Below are 11,155 nucleotides of genomic sequence, written 5' to 3'. Positions count from 1 at the left end.
GCGATCGCAGTTGTGACACCAGCCAACCACAGGCACATTGCGAGCGACAACAGCAGAGTCAAACTTCTGGAGAGAGAAGAGGGAATGAAAGGGCACGGTGCGTTGAATAGTGGGAGCTGAAGCAGTGAACGGCAAAGGAATGCACACAGCCTGAGCGAGGAGGGGACAGGGAGAAAGAAGCACATGCACACACAGGCACGCACAAGGCGTCGATCAAAGATCTCCGTAGCACTGACCCACCTACCTTCACCCCCATCACCACGCTGCCTTACGCTGTGAAGGTCACTCGACTTGAGAGAGCAGAAAGAGGGACGCGGTGCAACAAGAGAAACCGCAAACAGGCAGTGCCGAAGTAATGAGACCGTCCACATGTATCCAAGCGAGTGTCAGCAAGCGGCATGTGTCAAGCCCAGTTTGTTTCCGTTTGCATGTGTAGAAGATCAGTACTCGTCGCTCCTCCACAAAGCCGGGGGATGATGTGAACGCTGACGAGAGAGAGAAAGGGGGGCGAGGAAGGAGAGGGGCGAGGCTAGTTTACTGAGGAGCCGTCGAGAAGGTGAGAGGTGGCGTGCCGCAGAGAAAACACACAAACCCACCCAAGTCCCTGAGGACCGGTGACACACTGCTAAAACTAGCTGTCAGGTTCAGTAGAAGGCGCCCGTCTGTAGAACTACATCTCGGAGGTGAGTCGCTACCGTCCCCCAATGCTAGGCAGGCTGGAACTTGTTGGAGAGAATGCGCGCCAGTACCACTGAAGAGCTGATCACCTCTGTCTTGCGTAGTGTTTTCACAAGTGTTGGCAGTTCCACAGTACGCTGCTTCGGCTGCGCTGGCACTGCTGTTGACGCTTCATTCGATGGGATGCTGGGCAGAGATGCCATAAGCTGCTGAAGCAGCAGCCGCTTCACAGGTGCGAGGTCGATCACCTCGAAGCGCACCAGCTTTCCCTCAAGCAGCTTCAGATGCACAAGCGCGTCAAACACCCTCCCAGCAGAGCTGCCCAGCTTGAACGTGAGACAGTGGGCAAGCGAGGTGACGGGGTGAAAGGTACGGACAGGGTACACAAGCATCACCCCGCAGGCCTCCATCGCCGCGGCCAGCACATCTTGCACCCCGGTTGTGGTCCGCAGCAAGGGCGACGACAGAACCTCTTGCGAGGGAGTAGTGGTGCGGAAGAAGGAGGTGACGTCGTACAGCTCCTGGTGCACGCTCTTGTCCAGGTTGGCAGCGTCTCCGTGCCCAAATGTGCCACTCAGCGATGCAACACCAGACGTGTAGTCAATGTAGCCTTTGCGGCTCAGTTGAAGCGCCAGCCACTCTATCCTCGCCGTCATGGGGACGAACACCTCGTGCGGGTACGCCTGGCGCAACGCTTCTGCCACGCCAGCAGCAGCGGGGAGGTCTGCCTTGTTCAGAGCCACGATCAGTGGAAAGCGCAGACGAATGTACAGAGCCACGAACGCGTGTAGCTCCTGAGGCCCCCATGTGCGTAGAATTGCGGTCAGCGCGATATCATTGGCGATTCCGACGCGCCGCAACACGCGGTCCACGAAGGCTGGTGTGCTCCGGTAGCCGCTGAACATGGTGCGCAGTTTTGTCGGCTGCCTCACAAGGCTCGTCCACTTGGCTCGAAGGTTGTCGTAGATCCAGCTGTGCACCTCCGAGCGCACCCACGCAATGTCCTCCATCGTGGAGCCCTGGCCGGGGGTGCACGCCGTACCGTCCGCCTCCGTGGCAGCCGCACCATCCACCACGTGTACCAGCACGTCTGCATCGCACAGATCATTCAAGAACTGGTTCCCCTTGCCCTTGCCTTGGTAGGCGCCCTGCACAAGCCCGGCCACGTCCTTCACCTTTACCGGATGTCGGCGAAAGCGGTCGCTGCCCAGCGCACATACGTGACCGTAAGCTGCATCGCACAGAGTCCCAGTAAGGCCGGAGGAAAGAGCAGCGTTACACGACGACGCACTGCAGGCTGCTGCAGTCACGCCTGTGGCGTCGTCATCAGCAGGCGCCAACTCTGCCGCGCGCAGCGTCGCACATGGGCAGTACAGAGGCGCCAGAGCAGTGCCAATGTTTGGTTCGATAGTGGTGAAAGGGAAAGATGCAACACGCGCCGCGTCGCTCTCGTCGGCCGGGTTCGTGACTGCGTTGAAGAAGGTGCTCTTACCAGCGCTGGGCTTGCCAATCAAGCCGATTGTTAGCGTGCAGGTCCCGCCACCGCCACCAGCGGCCGTAGGGGCCTCAAGCTCGACCACCTCGCTCTCAGCATCTCGGCCGTCATCGCCGCCGTCTGTGGCTGGCCGGCGGCAATCGCGGTTGCGCTTTGCCTCAGCCAAGAGGACTTCGGCAGCTTTTGCCTCCGCCTCAGTGATGTACGTTTGTCGGAGCAACTCGTCCTCGGTAGCCCAAGGATCAGCTAGCTGTGACACTGCAGCTTCTCCGTCAGCCCCGCCGTCACAGCAGCCGTGAGCACGGTCGCCGCTGCACGCTTCCTTGGTGAACACATCGAGAAGGATGTCCACTTCCTCTTGCGCCAGCCCAGCGGTGTAGAGGTAGGCTGGCAGCAGCATAGCCGTCCCGACACCGAGTTCGTCAGCGAGGTAGGCCGAGGTGCGCACCACCATGCCTGCTGCCCAGCGCTCGTACTTGACCGAGTGCCAGGTTGGACCACCAGTTATCTCTACCATCGGCAACGTTGACGGGTAGCTCCAGGGAACGTGGAAGCAAACCTTGATGCGCTCAAGGGCGTGCACCGTAGACGCATCCAGCGACACCGTCACCGATGAAGAGGAAGACGCCAGCAGAGACTCCGCGTCGGTGAAGAGTGGAATGCGCACGAGAGTCTCGTCACCACGGGTTAGAACGCACCCCTCCTCGTACATGGAGCGAACCATCTCCAGCTCCTCGGCACGGGCCTCGAGCGCCTCGGCCACCTTGACTGAGCTCATCGAGGCTGCCAGGCAGACCTCTCGCACTGCTGTGCGCACTTCCTTCAGTGCAGGAATACTGTGCGCATGCTCGTGGAAGAGAGCACGAGAGGTGCTGCTGCACACCTGCGCGAAGGCGGCACTTTCCTCCGGTGCCACGATGGTGTCCTTCCTGCCAATGAGGTGAAGAAAGGGCAACGCGCCAAAGACGGGGGGCCCGGCAAAGGAGCCCGCAGCGCGGTCAGAGGGGAGCTGAGACAGTGTGCGGCCTCCGCTGCACGGCAGCATGCGCCGTGGATCTTGCGCCCCGGCTACGATGACACCACGTAGCTGCGAAGACACTGCGGTGTCTCTCGCGTGCAGCCACAGGTATCGATAAATCATCAATGCGCCCTGCGAGAAGCCAAACATGATGGTGAAGGCAAGGTCAGTGTCTGGGCCGCCGGGCTGCATCGCCGACGCCACCAGTGCATCTCCAGCGCTATAGTCTTCTTTGTCGTCCGTGCTGCACCACGATCGTGTGAGGATGTCATCTTGCGCTGTGATGAAAGGGAGAACATGCGGTGCCTCTAGAAACACAAGCTCTGCAATGTGGGCAAGGTCATCCTGGAAGAGGCTCAGTTGATTCTGGAAGATCTCCCGCGTCTGCCGAGAGCCATGCAGGCACAGCACTCGTACAGGCATCACACAAGGAAGGATGGGGGAAAGGGGCAGAAGAGAAATTCACTGCGACACGTAAGGCAGGAGGCACGCCAGGAAAATAGAAAAGGAAGCCACACATGCACACGCACAAGCATGGACAGGCACAGAGGCACGCACAAGCGCCGCGAGTGGGGGCGGGAAGTGTGCAAATTGGAGTGGTGGAGTTGTTGCACCGGCTGGGCAGGCAGTGCATGAGCAAACCCCCCCTGCAAAAAAAAAAGAAGAAAAGAGGAAGAGAGCGATGCGGTGCGGAAGGCACATTGGGAAGGGGTACGTGTCTGTGCCTTAGCGTCCGCGTATGGCGTATTCACCGCACAACAGACATCGGGAAGCGCCAAACCCCTCCTTCTCTCTTGCAGTACACCACCCCATCCTTCTTGCGCAGTGAGATCTCGCCGCGGCACTAGACAGTCCTCACACAGAGTGAGGAGCAGGGCGAGGGGCATGAGAGGGGGAGCGCACTCAGACACTGGCTCAGTCACACGCAATGAGGCCAAAAGTGATCAGAGAGGAACCACAGAAGAGCCGCACATTGTACATGCAGTGGTGATTGCGTGCGTTGGTCTGCGGCAAGCAAAGACGATAATCCCGCACAGGCAACGGGGTGCACGCACGCAGAACAGACCCCCCTAGCCGCTCACACGCGCACGCAGGAGAGACAAGTGAAAACGCTCCACGTGCCCATCACTATGAGTTTCTGCGTGTGTAGTGGTGGCACTGATTTGTAAAAGAAAACACAAGGAAAGCGAGACAAGACCAACAAGAGGCACCACGTCGATGGCATAGGTCTGCTGCTCGGCCAGCCATACACGTAGCTGTGACAACTTCTGTGTGTGTGGGGGGGGGGGGGGGATGCTTCTACTGTGCCTCTATTCCTTCTACAGACACACGCACACTCATTCACTATGTCTCTCATGTGCATTGGCCTGTCTCTCCTCATGTGCTCTCTATCGTGAGCAAGCGGTCAAGCTGGGTCCATTCACCATCTGCCTCAGATGCCGCATGGTTTGCCACTGTCACTACCAGCGCAGGTGCATCTTCAATTGCGGTAGCAGAAGGTGTCGCTCGAGGTAGCGGTGACGACACACATGCCAGCTCCCCTGCTCCCGGACCGCAGAGGCGTGGAGAAGGAAGCTGTGGAAGAGAGATCAGCCAGCCACACTGTGGATGGCCCCGCGTCCTTAGACCACAGCGCCTCTCCCCTTCTCGGAGTTGCCCTCGCCGTGCAGGTAGGTGTGCTCGTCTTTCTAGCATCTGAGGGAGAGGGAGGTCCTTAGTCTCGCCAGTAGGCAAGCGCGCGTGTTGCCGAGGGATGCCCTATGTGCGTGCCAGCATCGTCCTTACAAGCGACTACGCACATGCACGAGAGGATGTGGTGAGTACGCAGAGATGCCAATGTGAGGGTGTGAAAAAATCAGATGAATCCGAAGAGCGGCACTGAGAGAGATATACAATGCACAAACCACGAAGCGTTGGCAGAGCGATACAAGCACGCTCACCTGATTGCATGTGAGTCGGAAAACCCGCGCTGGAACTCGTAAGCGTTGAACATGCGAGAGTCGAAAAAGGGTGCTTACCCCAGCTCCAAGCTGCACATGTTACTTTCTCCTGGATCGGAGTAACTGAAGCCGCGACACTCGACGTCTGTCTCCAGGTGCAGTTGACCTACGTGCGCGACACACCAGCGTTGTGCGTGTATTAGTGTGAATTAAAGGCACCTGTCTGTGTGTCTGTATGTGGGAAAGGTAAAAATAGCAGCTGCACTGCTGCAGGTTGTGCGCTCTCGCGTGCAAGATGGTACTTGCCTCATTCACACGCACACACACACACACCACGGCCGCTTCCGAGCCCTCGTACCCGCGCACAGCACGCGCACACGTAAATGAGTCCTTGTAGCGCCGTCAGCGTAGTTGATCGCGCAGCAGCTGCTCCACCAGTTGCAAAGCCCGCACACGCTCTGCCTCTCTTGAGGTACCGCCGTCCGACCGGGTTCGCTTTCGCACGTGCGCGGGTGGTCCACTGGTGTGGAACAGCGAGTCACACTCTCCCGTGGCAGCCGCTGCAAGGGATACCGCACCGCCATCTGCAGACCTCCCTCCGCTGCCATCGCGCATACGCTCGTGCAGAAGCCGCAGTGCATACTGAAGCGCTTGGGTGTGGAAGTCTGTACCTGCAGCTGAGGTGCCAGCCGAGGAGGCCACCGAAGCATTGGCCGCTTCCACCGGAGAGGAGCGCTGTGCCATTTTCGAAGGTCTTGTCCGTGGTGCGTTACTCCGTTTCGCAGGCGAGAGAGCGGTGGTCACGCTGTGCTGCAGTAAATGGTGCTGAGCTGAAGGCCCTGTCGAGGATGTGGAATCTGTGCTTTCAGATTCAGGGGCTTCATTCCTCTCTTGTTTACGGACAGTCCGCTCAGAGCCGGCGTAGAGATCGGGAGAGCTCGCGTAAGGCACAGGAAAAGGTAAGCTGCTCAAAGTATGGCTAGCGCTCGAGCTGAAGTTATTGGTGCTTGTGTGGCTGCGGCTGCAGCGTGACAACTGCCGCTTTTTCAATAACGTGGTACACAATGATGCCTGTGGACTTCGTGAAAAAGGCATCGCGTCAACCCCCGTAGGTGCACTCTGAAGCTGCTGCCTCTGCAGTGACTGCTCTTTCGGCTCTGCCTGATGGGCCACTACAGAGAACTGCTGAGTGATGAAGTAGTGGAAGAGCTCCGCGAGGTGGCGGCACACCTTCACCCCATCGTCTGTGCGAGGCACCTGCTCGTATAAGTGAGGATTGCACGTGCAGGACAAGCTCGGCACGACCGTACGCCAGGTCGAACGGGCGAGAAGCACCACAGGAGAGAGCGATATTGGTATGCTCGGAAGTGAAACGCAAGCGCCACTAGCGGAGGGCCTCGTTGAGGTCAGCTGCTGCGCAGCGGTCCCTTCGCTCACCAATGCCAGCAACGGCGCCAACGCCACCTGCACGCGCACCTGCAAGTAGCGTCGAATGGTTGCCGACACAGCGTAACGTAGTGGGCCTGTCGCGACGCAGCTGTAGCCAGATAGATAGTCTGACAAGCACCGCTGCGACACACGTGCGTACGATTCCACCACGTTCACAGCTGTCGCGTAGTTGTGGGACGCGAACAGTATTCGGCCGAAGAGGTGGAGAGCGGACAGGTAAAGTGGCGCGAGCGCCACTGGGGGTGGCTGCGACGCTAGTACACGATCCTCACGACACACACTGCTTGCAAACGTGTCCTCGTTGCGCGTGGCGGGTAGCACCATCCCGTACATGACCCATTGGCGCCGTTGTTGTGACAACAGTGAGGAGCAGGCGACACTCGACGTGGACAGCACTCCCTTGCTGTCGCCCATTAACGTTGACAGCGATCCAGTAACGCCGGCCCCCTTTGGGGGGGCTTTCGATGTGCCGTCATTGCGGTGCAGCGTGTCGACACACATACGGCGGAGCACAAGTAGTGGTCGCCGCGGCTGTCGCTGTAGTGCGGCCGCCAAGTCATTCCACCGGCATAGCTCTGCAAAGCACCGGTCCTGCAGCGAAGCAGCACACCGCCTTTCCCCAGCATTGCTACTCCGGGTGTCTCGCGTAGGCGCGGTAACAGCCAAGGCCGCGGTCAAACTACCCACGTCGGCGTCTTCTTCCAGCAGTGTCTTCACAACTGAGGAAGTGGGAGGGAAGCCCGCGGCGGACCTGAGCACGTCAGCGCAGACCTGCAAGTTTTCAAACACCTGACCTAGCGACAAGACTTGTGTGAGTGCAGCGTGCCCGGCGGCACTGCACGATACCGCGAGACTGCGAGCCGGGTCAGTGCAGTACATACGTGATGCCTGCTCAATCGCGCCCCTGAAAAGCTCATGCTCCTCCTCCAGAGTAGGGACTTCCCGGGAAACACTAGGCACTCGATCAGCACGCCTTGCCGCACTCGATGATGAGTCCACTGACATAGAGACGGCCAGTAGCGGTGGCATAAAGCTGTGCTCTACATGGGTGCGCTGCGTCCACCACCGCAGCGCCTCTTCCATGGGCAGTGACGATGGACAGAGCAGCACCACCAAACCATTATTGTCTCTCCGGCCCGCGTCTTCAAGCGGCGCGATGTCACTGGCAGGATTGGTCTCGGTGCGTTTCCTGTTGCGTGCGCGTTTGCGGCTCGAGCAGTTCGATGGGGAGCTCGAGGACAGGGGGGAGGCATTGATGGGCAGCTCCAGAGCTCCGCAGCTGTTGACGCAACTTTCGCGATGAAGACATCCCCAGTACACGAGTACCTGACGTAGAAGTGTCTCATGCGTCTCCTGATATCCCTCCGCCAGCTCAATCCACAGGCAGGACCTGCCAGACTCGGAGGATGATCCAGAGGTACACACTGCCGACCACCATGCCTGCAGAGGCGATGGCTGCATATCGGCGGCGCACTTCACAGAGGAGACAGCTTGCGTGACCACGCCATTGCAATCGTTGCTGCTGCCGTCCCCTGAGCACGACGGGGTGTCAGTAGAGGCAGCGGGTGTCCACTGTGACTTCCTTCCCTTGCGGACCAACAGCGTCGGTGAGGATGTCGGTGTTTTTCTTCCACCAGTCTCGCTTCGACTCGGTGCTGTCGAGAAACCGCCGCTGGCTGGTAACGTGTGGCCTGTACCGCCGCCTTCGAGCTCCTCTGAGCGCGCCAGCACTTGGGGTGCTGACGGTGATGACAGAGGCGGCGGTAATGAGGCCGCAGTTGCAGAAGCTGTATCCGCCCCATCGCGGCGCGTTTCAACAGCAACCCGCCCCGCCGATGGCGCAGCGCGATCCTCAACACCTGCCGCTGCTGCCTGTGGTACCCCTGCCATCCGGCAACGCGTCCTCTTCAGCCGCTCTCCTTGAGACAGCGGCGACACTAATGGAGTGACGGGTGATTGACAAGCGGCAGGCGCCATGGACGTAGCGTTTGCGCTCAAGTAACTGCCGGTTGCGAAAAGGTCGAATAGGGGCACGTCATCAGCCAAGACTGCCAGCTCTTGTTGGCGGTGCCGTTTTGACTGCTTCGGAAAGGTTGCTGATAGAGAGAGGTGCTCAAGATCAGTGCGGAAAGCAGGTGAGTGTCTCGTCGAGGACTCTGTCAAACTTCGTAGACCCTCACGCACCTCACTCTGGTTAAGTGCCGCTGCTGGCCCCGGGATGGGCACAGGCTCAGCAGCATTGCTTGCCATGGTTGCGAACGCGCTCTGATCGGTGCCCCTCGTCGCTGCCTTAGATGATGTCCGCCTCCGACCTGCGGAGGAGGGTTGCTGTGGAAGAGTTGCTGGTGTCAGCATGCCCCCCTGAACAACCGAGACCACCTCGCCAGTCGGCACCGCACCTTTCTTGGTTTTCCTTCTCGTCCACATCTGCTTCACCGCTGGATGAGCACCGACTTCACTGACGCATTGCGCATCGCTGTAGTCCCCCAGATGCGGGGGACGTGTGGCTGCCCTCCTCTGCAGTCTGCTCTTCTTGATTGGTATTGTCGGCAGCGGCAGCGGCACCCACGACAGCGCCGCAGCGTTGATGCGGCTCTCCGCGCGCAGCTCGTCCGCCAGGGGATCTGCATCGTCCGTATATAGAAGAGTTGTGGCCAGGTGGGACAGAGGGGTGCAGCTGGGCGTCTCGCTGAATGAGGCGGCCAGTGCCGACAGCGGCGACACAGCGGGCAGGGAGGCGGAGAAGGACGATGAGGACAACCGCGGAGTCGGCAGAGGCACTTCACCCAACGCCGCCAACGGCAGCGTCAACACAGTATCGGCAACGCCTGGCTCTTTAGCGGATGACCCACTGCGCCTCAACTCGTATTCCTCACCCCACGGCCTATCTGCTGTTCGCGAGGTCAAAGAGGATGGCGGCGAGGATGTCCGGGGTAATTGTGAAGCGCGGCTGTGGTGCTGACCCTCGACGTCCGTGCAACGCGGCAGTACCTGCGTCGCCATCGTTCTCGCCGCGACAAGGGGCAGCGGCACTGTTAAGGAAGGCGTGGTCAACTGGGAGGTCGTGCAACACGTCCCTCCCAGCACTGCAGAAGATGAAAGGGACGAAGACAAAAGGAAAGTCTTCTCGTCCTTCATGTCGAGACGCCGCTCTGCCTCGCGTACTGCGCTCAAGGACGCAGGTGCCACCGGCTGGCTCTGTGGTGACAGTGATCCTGTGCGCTGCGATGGCGTTCTACTACGTGGTGATGCAGCCCTGGAGGAAGACATGGTGAACGCTGGCGACTTGGACGTGAGCCGCGGCTCGCCCCAAGACGGTGAATCTATTGTGTACGAGAAAAATGAGCTGTGGAACGACAGCTCAGAAGGCACTTGGGGCCGCTTCGCGGGAAGTTGTACCAGCTCTCGGATGGGCTGCTCTCCCAGGTGCGCCTCGTGGTCGAGCGCACTGGACTCGGATGCGCCTCCTAAAATGTGCATTGGAGAAGCCACCGCTGGCAACGGTGGAACCCGCGTCACTGAGCTTGTCTGCGAACCACAATTGTGCGGAGAAAACGACGCTGGAGATACGAAGACGGTCGAGTCTTCGTCGTCGTAGCCGTAGCTGTTGAGTGAGCCTGCCAAGGAAGTGTCGAGGGAGGTGAAGGGTGACACTGAACGCTCCATCGTCGTGGGGGTAGAGGCAGAAGAATGCAACCGCTCCTCCCCGCCACTATCTGCAGTGCCTCTCCGCATTGTTACGTGGGTGTGTATGTATGTGCGAGTGCGAGTACGCATGTGCGCCCTCTTTTCCCTATTAAGTCTGCACTCCTCTACGCATGCTCGACGTGCGCTCCTGGTTCAGTGTGTGTGTGGGGGGGGGGGGGGTAGGTGTGTAGGTGTATTGGCATCCCACGGCAATCCAAAAGACGCCGTGGTCCCATGAACCACGCGTAGGCAGAGAAAGGGAGGACGGAAACGTGGGTCAGCGTGTGCAGCGGGCCTCAGCGTAGTCAAACGTGTATGACAGTGTGTCCGTACGTGTTGTCGACAACGCAGGGATAGAAGAGCTCACACGGTACCGGAGAAATCTCCAAGAAGCACGCACGAAGAGAAGTAATTAGAGAAGAAAAGAGGGCGCGGAATAGAGAGAAAACATCACCATGCTAGAGCTGAGCAGATGAAGAAAGGCAAAATATTCGTGCTGCATCGACGACCTCGACCGTGCCGCACTCGAGTCAGCCTCCACTTCGCACGAACACTTGCCTGCGCATCCGCAGCATTTTTTTTTCTTCTTGTTCTTCTCTGCGGCGCAGCGAGGAAAAAGAGGGTGTTGGCAGTGACGGCAAGCAAGTAGGTGGCCCGGCTCTACTGCCGGATGAGGAGTGACAAGGGAAGGGGTAAAGACAGAGGACGACAGCGACACACAAACGCAAACACTCATAAGAGAGGTAGGAGAAAATGTCGCCTTATTTGTTGCACATCATTTCCTCGAACTCTGATGACGGGTGACACCGCAGTGTGGTACCAGGCTCCAGTGTCCACCTCGTGTGAGGAGACCAAGCAGTTCGCTATCCCTGCCAATGCCGGGCCGCC

At 59.2% G+C, this 11,155-nt stretch overlaps 2 protein-coding genes across 2 annotated transcripts, besides 1 other annotated feature; both read right to left on the bottom strand.

Annotated features, from left to right (window-relative positions):
• Nucleotides 1-707: 707 nt before the first annotated feature.
• On the bottom strand, nt 708-3,614 carry LPMP_323300 (hypothetical protein; the record flags this gene model as incomplete). Its single annotated transcript, XM_010703712.1, has 1 exon — nt 708-3,614. The coding sequence occupies one exon, from the start codon at nt 3,612-3,614 to the stop codon at nt 708-710; it is 2,907 nt and encodes a 968-aa protein (XP_010702014.1).
• Nucleotides 3,615-5,533: 1,919 nt separating this feature from the next.
• On the bottom strand, nt 5,534-10,060 carry LPMP_323290 (hypothetical protein; the record flags this gene model as incomplete). The annotated part of the gene is made up of 1 exon (XM_010703711.1): nt 5,534-10,060. The coding sequence occupies one exon, from the start codon at nt 10,058-10,060 to the stop codon at nt 5,534-5,536; it is 4,527 nt and encodes a 1,508-aa protein (XP_010702013.1).
• Nucleotides 10,061-11,055: 995 nt separating this feature from the next.
• Nucleotides 11,056-11,155: part of a repeat region that runs on past the window's edge.

The sequence above is a fragment of the Leishmania panamensis genome (assembly GCF_000755165.1).
Source record: "Leishmania panamensis strain MHOM/PA/94/PSC-1 chromosome 32 sequence".
NCBI lineage: Eukaryota > Euglenozoa > Kinetoplastea > Trypanosomatida > Trypanosomatidae > Leishmania > Leishmania panamensis.
Note: the sequence above shows the minus strand (reverse complement) of the source record. Positions and strands in the feature narration are given on the sequence as shown.